The sequence below is a fragment of the Oenanthe melanoleuca genome, chromosome 1A (assembly GCF_029582105.1).
Source record: "Oenanthe melanoleuca isolate GR-GAL-2019-014 chromosome 1A, OMel1.0, whole genome shotgun sequence".
NCBI classification, from domain to species: Eukaryota; Metazoa; Chordata; class Aves; order Passeriformes; family Muscicapidae; genus Oenanthe; species Oenanthe melanoleuca.
The window spans coordinates 55,276,989-55,297,800 of record NC_079334.1 but is presented as its reverse complement, the minus strand read 5'-3'; the positions used below and the strand labels follow the sequence as shown (position 1 = coordinate 55,297,800).

The 20,812-nt window shown below is 43.2% G+C and overlaps 1 protein-coding gene across 1 annotated transcript in view; it reads right to left on the bottom strand.

Moving 5' to 3' along the window:
- The window catches only part of CELSR1 (cadherin EGF LAG seven-pass G-type receptor 1), a 160,859-nt gene that overhangs the window by 23,906 nt on the left and 116,141 nt on the right, over nt 1-20,812 (bottom strand). Inside the window, exons 9-22 of the mRNA XM_056482024.1 lie at nt 16,691-16,857; nt 16,040-16,225; nt 15,600-15,713; nt 15,100-15,274; nt 14,284-14,425; nt 12,440-12,560; nt 11,174-11,357; nt 9,833-9,934; nt 7,948-8,042; nt 7,427-7,636; nt 4,763-4,946; nt 1,995-2,138; nt 632-833; nt 152-319 (exon numbers count right to left, since the gene is read on the bottom strand). Coding sequence (XP_056337999.1) covers nt 152-319; nt 632-833; nt 1,995-2,138; nt 4,763-4,946; nt 7,427-7,636; nt 7,948-8,042; nt 9,833-9,934; nt 11,174-11,357; nt 12,440-12,560; nt 14,284-14,425; nt 15,100-15,274; nt 15,600-15,713; nt 16,040-16,225; nt 16,691-16,857 — 2,194 coding nt within the window. The remainder of the gene's footprint in view (nt 1-151; nt 320-631; nt 834-1,994; nt 2,139-4,762; nt 4,947-7,426; nt 7,637-7,947; nt 8,043-9,832; nt 9,935-11,173; nt 11,358-12,439; nt 12,561-14,283; nt 14,426-15,099; nt 15,275-15,599; nt 15,714-16,039; nt 16,226-16,690; nt 16,858-20,812) is intronic.

Genomic DNA, 20,812 nt, shown 5'->3' with positions numbered 1-20,812 from the left:
ATGACTACATGGCTCTATTCCACCAAAAATCAACTGTCAGTTGAAAAGACAGACCAAGAAAGGGTTTCCTCCAGAATTATCTTCCCAGGCAGGCCTTTTCTGCTACTCAGACAGTTGTCACTCACAGCCCTAAAGCAAGCAGGAGACATACGTGATGGAGTGGTTCCAGAAGACACAGACAGGCTTTGTTCTCTCCTCTGTTTCCAGCATGGCATACTCCACTATGATGGGCTTTTCCACCAGGTTGGGAGGAAACTCCCCATCGCTGTGAATGGCTGTGCTCACTACAGGTGTGTTGATGATAGGGCGATTTGGCAATCTGCACAAGGAGAAAAACTGCACAGTGATCTACACAGCAAAATGCAAATAGAAGATTTCCAGTTGCTTCTGCTCAGAAAGTGAGGCAGGCATTACCATCAGCCTTCCACACAGATGTGTTTCCAAAAACTGCTGGCATTTCTGGCATAGTTATTCTCCCACAGTGTGCCAGTGGAGGACATGAGACAGTGCTGTGGTGAGAACAGCAGCACTGATGATAACTTGGCCAGTACAAAAGCAGCTCTGCTGCCCCCACGCATTCAGAAAGTAGAAGAAGGGATCTGAACAATTCACAAACAGGTCTGAAGTTTACCTCAAGCTCCTTCTGTCAGGATCATAGTTTTCAGGCAGGAGGTGTCCCAGGGATCGGTATATAATGACCATGGCAACAGTATGATGTGTCTCAATGTCTGGGTGTCTCTTCTTTCTCTTTGCAAAAGCGCTCTCAGGGCTGAAGACATTGTTGTTCAATTTCGAGGGTATTTTCTGATTTGAAGGTTTCAATGTAGGCACTGCTATGGAATTAACACAAATATTATATTCTTTGCACACAGCTTCAGAGCTACCATTTAAACTGATAATTTTGCTTTGCCAAGATACAGTAATATTAGAGTTGTTACAACTCCAGGCTTAGAGCACTCAGCATGCTCCTAATGTTATATTTGATATTTTTAATAAAATTTCAGCACAATTCACAGTTATATAGCTCATAATCAAATAACCATTGAACAGTGAAAAGCCATTTAGTCTAGCTATAAAATAAGCAATTTCTAAGCTAAAAGGTCCATAAGTACTCCATGCATAACTTAAGGAGAACATTATGCATGCTGTTAAATTGCTTGTACCTTTATATATGGCAAAACTAGTATTAATGGATACACCAACTACTTACATAAGATTTCACCCTGCTAATTGTGTCATTTAATGAGCTTCCAGTTTTGGAAGATTCTCTTAAAATTCCCATTCCCTTTTTTCTTACAGAAAAGATACAAATCATAGAAGCAGATACTCTGTTTCTAAGCAAAAAGTCATAAAGCTGTATTAGCTTATTATGTATTATTTTCAGAAGAGTTACTATTTTCCCATTCAGAAGACATTCAGCCATGGTACATGTATTGAACTTTGAGTTCCCCTCTCTCCCTTTGCCCAAAAATCCTTGTGGTGCTTTGCAGCAACCTTGGGGTACTTCAGAGACATTGGGAAACAGGCACTTTCCCATGTACTCTCCCTTATCACCCAGCTCAAGATTTTTTCATTGCTGACTAGCTCTGATAACACCTCTCTCTGAGGTGGATTCTCCATCTCTCACACCACTCCCTCCTTCTCTGCAGGGGCTGGAGAAGGTGGCTGTGGGACTGCAGGGGCTGGGCAGCCATCCCATCCTGTCCTGGTGGGAACAGAAGCAGAGCATTTCTCCTGTTTGACAGGGCTTTGAGGGGCTGCAAGTGAGACCTGACAGACAGGTACAGCCAGTCCCACAGCCCCCCATGCCTCCATCACTGCCGGCAGGCAAAATGCCTCAGAAGTATGCACAGCTGCTCCATCCCAAAATAACGTTCACTTGTGCAGATGGCTGCCCTGCTCTCACCCGAGTACCACTCTGCTCCCTGGGGATCAATCACACTCCCTGGGAGCTGGCCAGAATCGCTCACCAAACAGCAGCAGAAGGGTTTTACCTTTCCTTTCTGAAGGTCTGAATAAAGTATCAGGGAACACAACAGATGACTCCAGGTCTTTGGGGTAATCTTCTTTAATCTCATGAAATCGTGGTATTCTAGCTCCCGTGAAATTAGACTTGTCAAAGATGTCAACAGCAATAACTGGGGGGGATAAAAGTTTCCCATCATCACAGTGAAACATTATTGAAAGGTTAAAATGACTGCACGATGCAGATAAAAAATTTAAACCCTAAAATAGAAAGTAAAATTTAATTTTTTCCATTAAGACCTTACGTGATAACTAAAAGTTTATGTGTCAGCATTATGTTACATTTATCAAAATATACATTTACTGTTCAGTGGAAAGGAAATCACAAGGCATTATCTCATACTATGAAAACATACTGCAAATATTGGAAATAAAGAATCATAAAATTGTTTAGGTTGGAAAAGATCTCCAAGATAAAGCTGAACTGTTAACTCAGCATCTCCAAGTCCAGCACTAAACCATGGCCCCAAGGGCCACATCTACGTATCTTAAATACCTCCAGGGATGGTGACTTCCCTGGGCCACCTGTTTCAATATCTGAGAATTGTTTCAGTGAAGAAATTTTTCATCAGTGAAGTGATCTCTCACTTCACTGGTGCTTCTCCAGCAGCAGCTGATTGTGGTTTCACAGAGGCTTTTCCCTGGCTGCTGCTCAGTGAATGCTCCTGCTTCACAGAATTTCTCCATGTGCTGCTGACTTGCTCCAGTGTGTGTTGCATGTTCCAATTTTAGACTTGCTTTTTAATGGGAAGACTAAATCTACTGCTTCAAAAACATAGTTCTACATCTGCTGGATTGTGAAGTCAGCTGACCAAAGAAAATAACATGCATTTTATCTGGAACTACTCCTTAGTCCTCCACTGGCAGTTCCTCCCTAGCTTACCTCATCATCTCTGCCTGTTTAACTGCCCAAATACTTAAAAGTAGTTGAGTTGGCTTTAACTTTTTCATTTAAGACAAGTCACTGAGTGCCAATTTACATGTCCTGGGGGTAAACCTACACCAAAAGGTGTGACCCTCTGCAAATTTCTGTATGAAGAAACATCCACGTTAAGAACTTTCCTGGTTTCTAACTAACTCCCAGATGAGCCATTAGAAAAATCTATTAACACCATGTTCACCTGGAAAAACTGCTCAAAAGAAAGCAGACCTCTTTCAGGCCAGAGTTGCCTCATCCCTCTCAAGCTCACACCTCTTTACACAAGAAGAACTGGTTGAAAAAAAGTCATGATTTACAACCTGCAAGAAATTTTGGGTTTGTTTTCATCTCAGTTCAGTTGGGTTAAAATCCTGAGCACACTTTTTTTCTGAGTATGAAGATAAAAATATTTTGATTCTCATTGTCCTGAATGATAAGAATGTATTTCCATTTTGGTTTATTAAACAAAAATCAAAGTGTTTCAGCTTGGCTCATTTCAACAATAATCTATGCTCTGTTGATGCAGGATGCTACAGTCTTTGTAACTTGACAGCCTCATGCCTTTGATTTTCTGCCCCTGTGATTGTGGACATAAAGCATTCTTGGGAAAAAGTTTGTAGCCAATTCAAATTCATATTAGAACAGCAGGTGTAGTTGGGAAAATAAGACAAACTTTTGTCTTCATATCTGAAATAAAAGCAACAACTTGGAAAAGCTAAACACAAGTTCAGGCTGATATAGTTTAGAGCACCTCTGAAAGAAAATACAAATAGCAATGCTCTTTGTGAGGGACTTCTGAAGGTCAGCCAGCCCCATCTCCACTCCCACTCAGAGCAGAACTGCCACCAACACCCCCTCAGCTCAGACTGTTGGTAGCTGGGAAGAAAATGAAATAGAGAGAGCAGGGAAGAGAATGGGGAAACAAGCTGACCAGGCTGTGGTTGCTGTGCTTCACCTGCATATGCACTGCAGGGATGTCTATGAAATACATCACAGCCCAAAGTGCAGGAGCTGCTATTTGTTTGTCAGAGGAGAAATTTCCTGTGATAGGTGGGGAAGGTGTCTTGGGATGCCTGATGTTTCCCTCTCAGTTTAGACTCATTTTGGATATTTTGGATCCCATGGATTTTGCTCTGATTATGGGTTTTGCAAGACTGGGATGGTGTTTGAAGGATTGGTGATTCTGTGCAAACACCTTTCAGCACAAGAATCCCTACAGATTATTATTTTCTGGACAGGTTCCAGGTTAGGAAAGCATGTGAAAATCAGAGGTGCAATCACAGAATCATCTAAGTTAGAAAAGACCTATAAGACCATTGAGTCCAACCTTTGACAGATCATTACCCTGTCAACTAGACCATAGCACTAAATGCCACATCCAGTTGTTTCTTGAACATCTCCAGGGCTGGGAATTCAACCACCTCCCTGGCCAGTACATATGCAAGTAAGATTAATAATATGCAATAAAATCAATAGTAGGGTTACTTTTTTTTTTGTACTGCGGTAATTCTTCAGGTGGCATTGCTGTGTTTCCTCCAAAAATGAGATCTACTACATTCAACTATATTACTTGTTCTCAAAAGGCATTACCTTTATTTATAAACTTAGTTCTTCCTACTATCTCTACATTGCTATGACTGCAACAAAAAGCCACATGGAGAAGTGGCATGGTCCAGAAAGATATGGATCAAGGCTCAATGGATTTGAAACTAATGCAATGACTTTTCTCAGTGGGTACTGAGAAACAAATAACTAGCACCTATATACAGCACATTTTTAAGACTCAAAAAAACGTCAGTTTTCAACACAGATACTTACTCATGTTAGTGGCAACAATGACAAAAGGTCTCATGTAGGTTTTTTTCATGTTCTGGGCCACATTGTTGAAGTATTCCTCATAGTGCCTGAGCAGGTGAGCGGTGCCACCCTCTGTTCGCTGGATTTGCTCCCAGTGCTCCTTGTTGCCAGGGTCCAGTAAAGCACTACCCACTTTGATAATATTCTGAGAAATAAAGTACAAGCCTAAATTATTAAGCAAATGCAGAGCTGGGTTTCAAGTAAGAAGTACTGAAAATGATTGACCTGACTGCCTCAGGTGAGTGTGTAATGAAATATTTAATGCAGGCATGTTCTGTGCAGCCATATAAAAATATGTACACCAGTTACTCACCCAGAGGTTTTTTTGGTAATGTAAAGCTAATCCCTCCAAACTTTTTATGAGCAAACTAAGCCAAAACTGGAGGCTGTAAGAAAACTGCCTACTTTCTTCCACCTAATGACAGGAAATAGAGCAAGAAAATGCAGGAGGAAAACCTATCCATGTTTTCTTTGTTCCTGAGAGATCAGACACATGAAAAGCACAGCTCTTAGCAGGTACACCAAAGAACTTCTCCAGAGAAATCAAAAGAATGTTTTTTTGTTGAAAAACAAAAGAAAGCCACGGATAGAAATATCACTTCCTCTTTAATTTTTTCTTTTACTTTGTTTCCTAGGTAACAAAGACAACTTATAGGGTGAAAAATGATAAGAGTGAGTATTAACTTGCATAGACAAACTTGAAAGTACATAAGGAAACTTAAATCATGTTATTATCTCCCCATTTTTACGTTGCTTACAAATAGTATAAAAAAGGCATTTCTTCTGAGAACCTGATTCTTCTGCCCTTCCTTAAAAAAATATGCAAAGGGACCCTCAGGCTGAATGGAAGAAGACTGACCCCAAAAGAGTCTTAAATTACTTAAATGAGAAAGATGCTAAGAAGTTTTTATTCTTGGTGTACATATGAACTATGTTGTAACACAACCTAATTCCTAACTAAGGTAAAACTGGCAAAAATGATGTTAGGAATTAATCACCACAAGCTCTAAAATAGCCAAGAAAAATATTTAGGCTTCATTTAGAAGGAGCTATCTGTATCCTGTCTGTATTGTTTGAGGCTGCAGGAACATATCTGAGCTGAAAGAGACTCCCAATATGACCACCTTTACCTAGGGTGAGAAGCACAACATGGTTCCCAGGAATGCAGGAGACACATACTGTACTTGGTACCAGGCCTCCTCCATGTTTGTGAACATTATTTATGGTGTTTTATTATCTATTTTTCAGGCTTCTATGCGGGATTATAAAAAATAAATTCCTTCTCCCCTTGTGCTTCCTCAGCATAGGATTACCTCCTTTTATTCATGAGCTGTACTCATTAGTTTTCAAATTCCTGACCTATCCTAAAATATTTAGGGAGTTCTTGGAAACATCATCTGTATGAATTTCAGTGCCAAGTGCAGAGAACAGTAAATTAAAACATGTTTCCAAATTTTTTTTTGCTTATTGTTCATATTTCTACTTAACAAAACATGATAAGAAATGAAGTTCCTTTTCAAGATCTGAACAGCCTGCTTCACAGCCCACAAGAAAGAAAACAACTGAATCTCTTAAAATCTAAACATGCATCTAAAAACATAAAATGTTTCAGAAGTTCTCCACTCTCTGCTGACTATACAGCCCAAGACACAGGAATTTTCTCAGCCTTTCTTTCTCAGCATTTCTTCCTGCTCCTAACTCTCCCGTGATATCCTCTCCTGGTTGGCTTTGCACAGGCTCTCCAATTTCATCCTAAAGCCTGCCTGACCTATGGTCCTCCTGAAGTACTGTGAGCAGGGACTTGGGTGTAGCACACCTTCTAAGGGAGCCAGCCGTGGCCAGCATGGGCCAGACCTGACCCATGGAGGGTCATTCATTCCCCATGCTGGTGCCCAAATTCTGGGCTCTGCCAGCACAGATCCAAACAGATGTTTTATCTTGGACCCTGTGTTGTGCCATGGTCAGGATCTTGGAAATAGTATAGGCAAGAATGGAGAACAGTACCCCACTGTACACACGGATTGAGGAAAGCTCCACCAGCCTGACATGGGTCATCCAGCCTTCACATTAGACCACAGAAAACTCCCAACTGCCCTCAAATTTCACATTTTTCAATCACAACTACATATTTTACCAGACAGGGAGAGTGCTACAGCTTGTTCTCTAGCCCTGGTCAGGTCTTGGGTAGTAACTGGGTCTTTCATGGATGCTCTGAGTAGCAGAAGCTCTCTGGCACACATTTTAGTATGTGCTTTAAAATGAGCATGATCACATTGGGCATGTTTTACAACAAAAATAAATATAGTATACAAAACTATTTCAGCCAGAAAAAACATATTAACTTAATGATTTTTTTAATATGGAGAATATTGCTTTTGGCTGTTGCTATGAAGATATTTTTTAGAAAAGCACACTCTATTATATTTGTATTACACATACATATGCATGCATAGACACATGCATAACCAACTTTCCATTCTAATCTGAGAAGAGAGGCTTATTTGTGGAACAGATTAGCAATTACACAATATTCTCTTCATCTTGGTCAAAGACAAATTTAATTACCCACTGCCACCTAATTTTTAAGGGAAACTGTAACAGCACAGTATACAGTATTTCTCTTACCTCATTGAATTCCACATCCCTTGTGGCTGCCAAGTCAAACCCTTGCTGCTGGCTCTCATACTGGAGGACCTGGATCATTATCTGGTAAGCTGTCCTCACATCATTGCCATACAAGCTTTGTGTGTATTTGGTGGCATTCTGCAGGGCTCTCACAATCCGTATGGTTTTGTCTCCATCCAACTTGGTCTCATTGTGGTGTAACTTCTCATTCTGAATCAGATAAAAAGGAAGAAACAATCCAATCAGATATTTTTTTTTCATTCTAGTCACAAAGACAATTACAATTTAGGGATTCTTGGCACAAAGGAATTGTTTGGTCAAATTTTTGTTTGTCTTGAGAAAGAGTTGGCAACAAAACTCAATGGCAAATGTAACTGAGAGCCAGAAAAGCACCAGGGTCCTGATGGAAAATGAGGGTGTTCAATGATGCAGTCAAAAGATTGAGTGCAGGGATATCAGACTGGAGTCCAAACTGATCATTATTTACACAGTAAAGGGAAAACTGAAAACACCCAGCTTACCATGATTTTTAGATCCACAAAAGTGTTGGTGGTGCAGTTGAAAAGCTCAGGAGGCAGCCAGCCCTTCTCAATATTACAATGGCGAACGGCATTTCCTGAAGGAAACAAAGCATCACTGGCAAACAATGTTCTGAACTGTGCAGGGTAAATATTCATAGATTTCAACTATCCTAGACTTTCACATTCCCTGCATTTTCAAGTTGCTCAAAGCTACACATGTATTTCAACTTCCAAACAGGGGGTTCCTGTGAGAGAAAATTAGACTACTTCAGGGATCACTTTCCCCAGGCTTTGGAGAAAAGTCAGGCAAATTCTAAGCTCTGCCCAACTGCTCTCAGCCTCACTGCCTGATTGTTCTCAAATTAATTCATTCATTTTTTTATGCCAAAAAAGAGAAAGACTCTGCACATCCTATGTATTCCTGAAAACCCACCCCAGCTGAGATTTCTGTGCAATAGCCTGTACAGGAAGACCTACTGGACAAATGTATTCCCATCAACACATGCCCACACATCTGCATGCTGCATGTGCTAACACTTCAGCTAACATGCAAAATTGCCTTTATGCCACTTGTAAATGGACTGAGAGCAGCTTACTGTTTAATTTAGCCTATTATATTTTGTACTATTTGTCAAATAATTTTAAAATGTAATTCTTGGCTGAGGATCTTTCACCACGAATTGCAAGTAATCAAATTCAAGATTTATATTTGTGCTAGTTAATTTGCACATAATATACTGCATGTGTCTAAGCCATTTAATTACCAATGTCTAAATAAGAACTATAATTTATTTTACTATGTCTAATATTATTTCTCTTTCATGATTAGGTGAATACAATTAAGCCTCAGCTTCTTAGTCTGAATATTCATTATTATAAAACTTAGTTTTTTGAATGATCTGTAAAATTAGAAAATACTTAGAATGTGCAATTACTATAAGAAACATTGCCTGCTAGTGTATTTCCTAGAAGAGACACAACCACAAGAACAGTGTCGAAAACTCATTTTAATTCAACTTTATACTGTTTAATAATGAAAACATTCTTTACCTAAAAGAAAGAAAAAATGTGTCTCCTAAAATCTTTAGAACAGGAGCTCGGTTGACCACAACTCACACCTATAAGCAGTGGCCTCCCTCTAAAAATATTTGGGGCAGTCACATAACTATTTATAACTCCCTGAGCCTAAGGAGCACTCACATCAGAGAGTTACCAGGTCCAGAACCAAGACAGAGTTTTCATTTCCCACAGAACATCCTTTGGAAAAGATCTGGAACTCTATTTTCAAAAATCTGATACATGTTTTCAGAGTAATACAGAAAAAGCAAATTGTCATTTCCCTGTTGTACTAAACAGCACAGCTCATCTGCTTTATACAAAGTGTTTTTCAGCTGTTTCACTTATGGAAAAGATATTGTGTGGAAAAATGTGAGTTTTGTTGCAACTCTTAGCTTTAGTAGGCTGCAATCCTAGTAAAGTAGTCATCAGGAATATAATTTTCCTAGTTTTATCGTATCCCAGATGAACTGTACAGCTAAAGAACACTTATAAGTCACTAGAAATTAAAAGTTACATGTGTAAGAATTGCTTGATAAATAGAAAATAAAAACCAGAAAGTTGGACTCTGCTTTTTTGGAAATAGAGAATTTCTGTGCTTTATACATGTTTATCTGCTGTACTGTTGTATTTACTTATTGCTAGTATTCCAAATGTATTTTAACAGCTCTTTGATTTCAGCTAGCTATACTTCTTTGCTCATGATATGCATAAGCTATGCTGCAGTCTCCAGACCCAGTGAATTAATGCTATCCCCTATGTACACATTTTTTCTTTTTTAAAAGAGGCATGCAGATAAAGTAGGTAATTATTTACCATGGGAACTTACCCACTGAGCCCTTAGGACAAGGCACAGCAGCTGGCTGGCCAAACTTGGTCTGTGGCCACCAAATACCAGCCTCGAAAGCTTTGGGACAGCCATTATAAATTACTGAAAGCAGAAAAAGAAATGATGCAATTTTTCTGACAAGATAAAAATCACAACAGTGAGACATTTCAACCTGCCTGAAGGACCTTCCTGTTATTCCAAAGCCCTGTCAGGATACCTGTCCTCTGCAGTGCCTCCCATCAGCTGCTCCTTATCCAGCAGATTGGACAGACAGGTACAGGCAGAGGAGAGCTCAGGATGATTATGGGGCTCTGGATTTTGGCTGTGCCTATCTCTGCTTGCTCCTTTATTGTGGGAAAATGTTTCTCCTTCATTTCACCCACACACACTGGCGAGATGGCTGCTGCAGCAGCTTTGTGCTGATCACAGGAGGATGGTGGGTGGGTGGGTGGGTGGGTGAGAGGAAAGGCAGGATGGGCAAGATGGGGAAGACAGGCAGAGTGCATGAGGTGCACGGCACAGCCTCTGTGGGCAAAAGCTGTGAGGCTCTCACCTGCCTCTCCAGCTGCAGCTCAGCAATACAACACTGCACTGGCAGATGAACTCAGGTTTAAAGAAAAGTTGGTGCTAGTCTTTTGGCCCCCCTACTTCACCTCACCTTGCTCTATTTCCATTTGAGAAAAATTAAAGAGGTAAGAGCTTTTTTTCTGTTTCCTCAGCCCCCATGAGCTACATTGGCACATATCTAGGAGGAGGGGTCTTTGTTTATCTGCTGCAGAGCCCATTATCCCCACAGCTGGAGCCACGCTGCTGGGCTCACAGGCCCCAGGACAGTGCAGTGTGCCCTGTGCCGGCTGCCAGGGCTCAGTGTCCCCAGCCAGGCCCCAGTGTCCCCTGTGCCCGCTGCCAGGCCCCAGTGTCCCCTGCCAGGCTCTGTGTCCCCTATGCCCCCTGCTAGTGCTCAGTGTCCCCCTGTGCCCGTTGCCAAGCCCCTGTGCCCGCTGCCAGGCCCCAGTGTCCCCAGCCAGGCCCCAGTGTCCCCTGTGCCCGCTGCCAGGCCCCAGTGTCCCCTGTGTCCCCAGCCAGGCCCCAGTGTCCCCTGTGCCCGCTGCCAGGGCTCAGTGTCCCCCAGTGTCCCCAGCCAGACCCCAGTGTCCCCAGCCAGGCCCCAGTGTCCCCTGTGCCCGCTGCCAGGGCTCAGTGTCCCCCAGTGTCCCCAGCCAGACCCCAGTGTCCCCTGTGCCCGCTGCCAGGGCTCAGTGTCCCCCAGTGTCCCCTGCCAGGCCCCAGTGTCCCCAGCCAGGCCCCAGTGTCCCCTGTGCCCGTGCCAGGCCCGCTGACCTTCGCAGCCCCTGAGGGTGACCTCTGCGAAGGGGTTGTCGCAGCGGTTGCACTGGCGCCCGATGACGCCGGGCTTGCAGGGACACTGCCCCGTCTCCATGTCGCAGGCGCGCGTGTGGGAGCCGGACGGGAAGCAGTCGCAGGGGTAGCACGTGTCACTGCTCTGGGGCCGGTAGTAATTGGCCTGGAAAAACCAAAATCACAGACACGAGGTTACAAACTGCTCACATTTCTGAAACCTGCTCTAGCAGCACGTACATCATAAAAGGGCTAACTTTGCAGAGCACAGGTAAAAATTACATTACTCTTATCAGGGTTTGTGTTGCCATTTGCAGTGGAGCCACAGGGCCCACATCATTCCTTGGACACTTGTTGCAGAGCCCACCAAACATATTCTTGGAGGATTTAGAGTTTTCTCAGCTTTGCAATTCCACAATGTATGGCACGAACGAGTCACCAAGGAAAGTTCCCACACTGTGCATTTGTGTTTCACGTAGAAGGTGGAGAGCACGCAACGATCCCATATTCAAATTGCCTCTGTGCATGCTTTTGATCTGAGGCACTGGGATTGCACAAGAGCACCCCACCGACTCCATTTAATGCAACAGTTGCTGTGTGTCCTGCTGGCATTTTGGAAAGGAGCAGGGGGCCAGATTCACAGCGCCAGTCTGCACAAGCCCAGCTCCTCTGGTGTCATTCAAGCCAGTTGTAAAACCTATTGTGAGAAGTCCTTTGTAAAACCTTCATGACGAGGTGCCTCCCCTCCCACGTCCCCCATCTGTCTCTGCCTGTCCACGGAAAACTCGTTGGAGAGGGCAGTGAGGAAAGCATTCAGCCCTCCAGCTCTGTCCAGCTGCCAGGCCCTTTGCTGGCCACAGCCCAGGGGAGAGCTTCACCCAGCTGGCCCGAGCTGTTTCATGGCTATTACTCACTTGTGATACACAAAACCCCACTGACACTCCTCTGCACCCCGGCCTGATCTCCCCTGATAAACCAGGCTGCACTTCAGAGATCAGAGCCAGGCTTTCATCCTCTCGTTCAGTTTTCCAAACACAAATAAGATAAGAGCTTACAGTATGATTTGGAGAAGGGTGGTGCCAGCAAAATGTCTAGGTAACGATTAACTCCACTGTGCACGTACATATATATGTGATACAAAGCACAACTGTGTGTACTTTGTCTCAGATACTCACTTGTAATTCTTGGTGGTACAATTACTTTTTAAACTAAAGAAATTTTGACTTAAGACTGGTTTCTTCTGCTTACCTTGCAGTGGCATTCTCCATTGGTCTTATTGCAATCAGAATCAAACCCTTTACTAGTCTCACAATTACATGGGCCACAGATGGGGTTTCCCCACCAGCCTCTGGGACAAGGTAGGTCGATCCTATTAAAGAAAATCAAATTGAAAGAAAGTTATTTTAAGTTTGCTCTTAAGAAGTGTGAAAAAAAAAGCTTTGGGCCAAATCAGCCCTCAACTGTATCAGCTTACAGACAGTAATGTATCTCAAAGAACAATCAATACATATATAAGTATAAATACACTATAATATGAGAAAATTTAGAATATCAGTGCTAAAAAACCCTAGAGGGAATGTTTCTTTAAGTATTTTCAAGTGTAGGTGGCTCTGAGTCTGTGCCCTGGTCACCACAAACTGACTTGGGGTACAGCTCCCCAGTATTTTATATCCCACTCCCCCTCCCCTGCTGCCCACAGCAGTGCTTCTTGTCCAGGCCACAGGGATATCTGTGCTGGTGCTCAGATGCAAAGCTGTTTGCAAGCTCATCCTATAAAGAAAAGCCACTACTTTCAGCCAACCTGACTTTCTTGGATGGTTCACTACAATGTCTGAAAAGCCCTGGTCTGCTACCAGAGAGACAAGAGGACACGTGGTAGGGAACATGGAAGAGGGGAGGGTGGCAGCTTTGATCTGGATTATGGATCAAAGACTGTGATTCAGACTGAGTGCAGCACACTGGAAGCTAAGCAGCAAGCCAAAGGCCACCCCTGCTGAAGGAAAACTCCCATTTTCACTGATACTATTTCTTCTGGGTGATTCTCTGAGCAGGTTATCTCACAGATGCCCCAGTACTGGTTCTGGCAAGGAGACCTCTGATTCTCTGATAGCTGTGAGCCTTTGTCAAGCAGTAGCCTGAAGGACAATGGCTCTGAGACCCAGATCATGGTAATGCACAAGGTATCCCCTCCCTGCTGCTCATATAGGAAAGAAAATCTATTTGCATCTGTTTCGAAGACCACTAACAATTTTATTTACGGTAATTGCTAGGTTTGTATTTCTATGCTTCAGTATATGAAAACCACAATGTTGCACTTGACATGATGTCAGCAGATAATGACAAGAGACAATGTCTCCGTGTCGCTAATCCAGAGGAATGAAAGACAAATCTGGCAACAGCACGGCCAACATTTGCAAGCCCACACAACAAAAGGCAGAGGAAGAAGCTTGCAGTTTTCAAAGGGAAGGAAACATCACATGAGCCATTCCTAAATGGGCAGACAAATGCACTTCATTTGCACATCATGAATAGCCCATATTACAGTAAATCAAAGTGCCGCCTCTGGGATAGGGCTGGTTGCTGAATGCTTATCTGAGACCAGGAAGCTGCTGACGAGGCAATCAGCACGTTTCTCCCACAAAGCAATAGACACAGGCCCCCAGACTGTCCAGAAGAGATGGCTTTTTGCCAGTCCAGGGACTGGACCTAAACTGCAAAAGGATTTTATCTTGCTATAGGTCACCAAACTGGTGCATCGCTTTGTGTGCTGGGGAAGCTGGAGGAGAGATGTAGAGCAAACTAAGGACAAACCCACCACAAAGTACAGTGAGATACAGTGCTGTATAATATAGCAGAAATCGTTGGGGCCCTGAGCAGCTGATGAAGAAAAGTGGCTCCTGAGTAACAAACACAGAAGATTGTCTAGTTTCTGGGGAGAGCTCAGGAATGCCAAAAGGCAAAGGAGCCTAAAACACAACCCAAATTGTAACAGGAAAGGTTATTGGAGCAGAACAGGAAGTGGGAGGATTGCTGCCTCAGATGAAGAGCTACCTGGAAGGATCAAGAAGCCAAGAACAAAATAATTCCCTTACTTGCTTTCGCAGTACTGTCCATAGTAGCTTTGTCCACATTCACAGGTGTAGCCGTGGGATGAGCTGGGTTTGTGCACGCACGTGGAGACATGCTCACATGGGTTCAAGTTACATACATCAACACAGTCTCTCCCAAAGTACCCTGGGGAGACAAGGTAAGAAAATTACAGCAACCATTGTAATTTATGATTTGCATGTCTCCAAAAGACTGCCTGTCTTAAGCTTAGACTAATAACACATCTTTGATAATCAGTAAATTCCCCATGAGATACTGTCAGAAATGAAGCACTTTTTCCCTCTCAGACAAAATTGTAATAAGCCATTCTTTTTGACAGTCTGTTACCATGCTTGAGGCACCCTTGTGCCTTTGGTTCCCAGTTTAATATTCGGGGCATGTGCTAAAATAGTTTTGTATTCTCTTGCTGCATGTATGGGAGGTGACTGTGCTGGGTGCTGACAGCATGTGCTGGTTACATACTCCAAAACAGAGAAAACATTCAAAGTATCTTGATTAGGATGCAGAGTGAGAGACTGAAATTCAGCAGCAGAAAAGGCTGAGAAAGAAAAAAAAAACCATAAAAAGAAAAGGGGAGGTGTATAGGAGTCCTTTGGACCAGAAACTGTCTTTCTGTTTGGTGGATACATTGCCTGGATTCTTAGCCCAGGACTGCAGCTTCCAGTAAGAGTGAGAAAGGTAATACTGATTGGAAGAGGAAGAATCAGAAGATGAACATTTTGCCAGCATACTGCTGCTGTGCTGCTTCTGATGAGTGCACAAAGGTGTGATCAGCTCCAGTATGAGTGGTCACAGGTTACCTGGGTCACAGACACAGGAGTAGCTGTCCCAGTCATCACTGCAGTAGCTGTGCTGGGGACATGGGTTGGAATCACAAGGGTTGTCCACTTCACAGCCCTCCTTGACATTAATCTTGATAGCCTGCTTCATGTTGAGAGTCGCTATGTTTGTAGATGTCTCTCCCATTCTTACTCCCTGGTGACAAAAGACAATTATTTTAAAATTAGAGCCTCCTTTCAGAGTACAGTAGTATGTGTTTCACTGTTTTCATCAATCAATGAGGCTACATTTTAAAGAAATCACCTGATGAGCCAAACCCAGACTTTTTTTGAATGTTTTTCCCCTATGTGATCAGCTTTGTACCTGGCAGAGTGGGTAGACTTTAATATTTTGTTTCTTAGATAATTTTTATGGAGGAAACAGAAATGTTTGAGGGTGGATGAAAAAGAAACCTCCCACATTTTCACCTGGGTATTTTCTCACAAGTTCAACATTTACTGCTACACTTTTCATTTCATACCTGCATACATCCATAAAATCCCTGCTGAACAGAGACTTGGTCTCCAGAGACACCTCCCACAATGATGCTTTTCATTTTCAATCCAGGTAGTTGATTTCCAATCTGCACAGAGCTCTGTGAGGAAAAGGACAGCTGATAAGAAGCACTATCATCCTCTGTGACACAGACAGACTGCTTTCTGTAGTGATAGAGTCAAGAAGTAGCTGTCAGTAGATAACATAAAAAATACCAAAGCAGTGAGGAGCCAGACACTGGAATGTGTCTTTTTACAGACTTCTTTGTAAGACATCATAAAGCTTAATAAATTAATATCATTAATTAGGCATCAATCACTGCAGAACATATCTCACAGCCTAAGTACTTGTTCACATTCCTTTATCCTACTTGCTCCTAATAGCATTTCTGCAGTGCTCAGTGGCAAAGTTATGATGCTGCCTTACCTGGTACATCCCATAGTCCAAGGACATGACAGCAAGGTACTTGAGATCTTTACCATCTTTTGCACTCTTCAGCTCTATTAATAAATGATGCCATTCTCCATCACTGACCCGTGACTGGCTCATCTTCAAACTAGCAACCTGGCTCAGGCCACTATACACTTCAAACTGCACATAGTTGTTCAGTATCTGTTGAGAAAAAATTAAAAATCATGTCTTTTTTGCTGCATATTTGTACTTGATGCAGAAAGAGGTGGAGAGCTACGTAATAACACTTCCTAAGACAACCCAAAAGGAAAAAAAAGTCCAAAGAGTAAAGATGGGAATGCTTGCGAGAACTCCTTGTGTAACTTTGAACATTTAGATTCCAACTTCCCTTATGGCCAAAAATCCCCCAAAGACATAGACCCATTTTTGACATCTATATAAATGACCACTCGTACCTCTGACTAGGAAAAACATCTTAAATTAATATGATTTTTTATAATGATATTTTGATCATTCACTTTTTGATCTTTGTAAAAGGCTAAAGTAGTGATATGTTTTTATTGACAGGAATTCATTTAGGTGGATGAAGCTATATAGTTCATCTTGCTATATCTACTGCTGGAGGAGTATTAATTCTTTTCTAACCAAAGGCAGCCACAGTTTTACCTGAATGTTGATCTTGGATGCAGCCCCAGCATTGGCTTGCATGAGCATGCCATTGACTTTCCTGGTTCTGAACATCAGCCCAATGTACCACGGCACAGAGATGGTAATGTCAAGGTCACTCCAAATGATAATGCTCTCACCACTGAAACGCTGAGGAGAAGGCATTGCTGTGAACCAAAATACAGAAGAAAACAATTTTTATCCTTCAAGACAAATGTTAAGAGGAAAAATGGTGCTATGTCACAGTGATGGCACAAGGGAGCTAGTCCCTCTTCCACTGAGCTATATTCAATCTACCATGGATGAAGAGCTGCTCTAGGGGTTACTGTGAATCAGTTCATAATACTGCAAATTCACAACCTACCCTGGTTGTGGGTAGGCATCTTGTCTTGTTGCCTGTACTCAAAAGCAGCACCTCCACACTGTTGTGGCATGACCCACGTGAGAGCTGTTCCTAGAAAGGCAAGCTCAGGATCTCTGCTGATACAGTTCTGCTGTTGAGTGGGTGGACAGAGCAGGAAGTATGAGGGCAACAGTTGCTGCAGATGTTTTCAACATAACCTTGATTACCTGCTTCTAATTAACAGATTAAACACAGGAAAAGGCTGGGAGGCAACAGGAAATATGAATTAATTATGAATACTCCAGGGCCAGATTATTCAGCTGCCCCATCTACACAGCCTTTTCACAGGGAGAAAGTTTGTGTGGAATTGCCTAAATCATCTGCTTTAAATATCCTGAGATGGCAGCTGCAAAGCTGTCCCCCTCTCTAACCTTGCACAAGCACAGCTTCCACAGGGTGACACCAATGACAGTCTTCAATAGAAAGTACTTTGCTGATGTATAATAGAGGAATACCCATTCCCTTGGACTTTTAAAGTTGTTACCCTGGGTAACAGGAGCTACAGTCCCCTGAACTAGTTGATCTCAATGATCAGAAGCACAGATTAAGCCATGGGAGATCTGTGCTATTTGCAACACCTCATATGACACCTCCACCACCTGTGAAACCTTGTAGTGGGATCTGCAGTCAGCCCCTGACAGATGTCCTTGCTCATGGGCACGTTGGTGAAGTTCATGGCAGTTTCTGTGGAAACAGGCCTTAGAGACTGGGTACAACCACCACAGATTAGCACCCAGCCTTTTATTTAATCATGTGCTGAGTCCATGTTGGACAGTGAAATGACAGGGCTTAATAGTCTTTCCCCTTCTGCTCCACACTACCATATCCGCTGGCACTTTTTGGATTTTTTGTACTAGAAGACATAATTATACACAAATGCATATGTGTTACTATGAAATGGCAAGTCCTTAGAAAAAGGTTGAGGGATGACACCATGGCAGAAAATGGAGTAAAGTTGATGTGAAGTTGCATTTTTTTGAGGAATCAAGCCAAACTCCAAATTCTCATATGTCTGCCCTGCTGGTGTCTATAAAGGGAAAGGCTGGAGTGGGGAGGGGAGTGCAGGGGTTGGAGTAAAGTGCAAGCTCTTTAGCTCCCCATTTGTGAGAAACAAAAAGTCAGGGACTAGTGGGCTACCACTAGTCAAGCCGGAGGTGTAACTTGACTTGCCCTTCCTTAAGATGTGGTTACCCATCCACCCCACATCAGGCTAAGGGCAGTCCCAAGGGGCTGCCCTTCTCTCTCCTGCTCCAACCTGTGATCTTCCCTTTGCAGTCATACACTCATGCCAGAGAGGGCATATGGTGGAACAACTGCAGCATAGCCTGCTCTTGAAAAGCAGATGGCAACTTAAAAAAAGATTGTCACAGATACAGATGTCCTTAAGTTGCTTAAAACTTGAATGCAGTGCTTGAGTTCTGGCTGTCTGGGCCAGGGCACAATTCTGACACAGGGCACAATTCATCAGCCCACACTGCACCACATCAGTGTAAAAGTAACCAGGACATCAGTGTGGAGCAGGATTATTTTCTCCTGCTCTACCTGTGCAAAAGTCAGCCTACACCTTCCTCTATCCTGCTGACCTTCACAATGACCCCAGATTCCAACTTTGCTGCTGGTTTTCTGGACTGTTGCTGAGATTTTTGAGCCCATGTGCCTCTGGAGCAGAGAGGCAGGATGCAAACTTGCAGGCTTCCCACCTGCTGAAGGCTGGGAATGCTGTTTGAAGCATTTTGCCTTTGCTCCTGGGAGAACTGGCCTGGCATGGCAATTAGCCACCTTCCTTTTCTCACTGCTGGTGACTTTCTGTACTTGCAAATACCATTCCCTTCCCACACATTCTCCCAACTTCCCTCCCTTCCCTGGGGCTAGGGTGCACCTTCCCCTGCTAGTTAAATAGAAATCCCCATTTGTCAGCCCCCTCTGACCTCCCTCTTTCCCCCAGCCCTTCCTCATGCTTGGGTGTCCATGGAGGGGCTGGCCACACGCACTGTCCCCAGGTGGGACCTGACCTCCCCTGTCACCACAGGGGCCCATGTGCTTCCCAGCACCTCCCTGCCATGGGCAGTGCACTGATGCAAACCAATGGTGTGCTCAGGGCTTGTCACTTGGAAGCACTGCCTGTGCCTACACTCACTCTAAAGAGAGTCCTACATTTAACAGGCCAGCAGGAAGATGTGAGGGTTATTCCCTGTGGAGACAGAGGGCCTTGGGAAACATGCTGCCAACATCCCACTGGATGCCACCTGCAGTGTGGGTGCTGGACATGTGGAAGATTGTGTTTAGGTGCAGATTTTTTGAAAGACAGGAATAGTGTATATGTGATTCCTCCTGACTTTAACTTAGGGCTCCTGAAACCTTTGGTCACATTCAATTTCTTTCTTGGCTTCTACTTTTTCCAGAGACACTGGCCCACAAATATCATCAAAGAACCAAGCAGCCTGCTGCCTTCAAACTATTAGAAAAACCCCACAAACTGAGACATCAGCAAGAACATGGGGTTTTTCTGTGACAAAGGGGACATGCAAGAGTGCACAGTGCTGGAGGCAGAGGTGACAGCTGGGAATGGGGGGAGGCAGTGCTGCTGTGACTGCCATCACCTCTATCACCTGAATTTAAAATGAGTTTCCAGGGATGGTTACAGGACATCTCCTATAGGATTTTCTAAATCCCAAACTTTGTGGATTGGTCTTGAGTTTGGGATAAGAAAATAGTAAATAAAACAAACATTTTATCAAATTCTGAATTCCATTTGAAAAACAGAGGGAAGGATAGTCTTTGCATGTGATAGCAGTACTCCCCATTTACACCAGTATGAGACACATCATAGCTGGGCCCTGGCACTCCTCTCAGGGTACATCAGAGTGGGTTTGTAGCACAGAGAAAAGCCAATCATAAAGAGAGCACAAGAACTTCACCAACAAACATACTTGACATGAGACACATGGAAAAATCAGATCTTCATACAAACCTGGGAAGCTCAAAATATTTAAGGAGCTGCTACAGAAAGCAGGTACCAGGCTAGGGGCAATAATAACAGCTCTGGGCTCTGTGTGAGGTGGAGCATAGGAAAAGATCTCCATCATTCCTTTTCCCCGTTCTTCACTCTGAAAACCTTTACCTCCAAGACAGAAACTTAACCAAGTATCCTCTCCTCTTAAGCTAATATTACTGCTTCCCAGGAAAGGGAAGAGAAATTGCCACTACCTAGACCTGGCCCAGTAGAAGCATGTTTTCTTTGCTGGAAGCATCCAGGAAGACTCCAAAGGAGCAGCAGCAGCCACCTTACAGCACCAACCCCATGGGACTCCTCACACAGGCAGCTCCTCACTTCCAGGGAAAAAACTGATTGCAAGTTCTTCACACCCTATAAAACTCACCTGCTGCTCCTTCCTTATCCTTTAGTAATGAGGTTTTACACATATATGCACATTGTGTTCAATCAAAGAGAAATCCAGTAAAACTGGAAGTGCTCTTACTTAGCACAGAAAGCCTTCTTGCCAAAAAAGTGGTGATTAAAACAGCACATTCATCCCCAATTTGAGTCAAAGCCCAGTAAAGTCAGCAGGATTCTTTCCACTGATTTAAGGGGCTTAGGATCAGGCATTTTTACCATAAACAAATTACTAAATGCAGCCAAGTTCTTTGGAGCTACTTTGCTTATGTAAACAAATCAATGAAAGCTGCTCTTACTCATGACAGTATGTCATCTACTATAT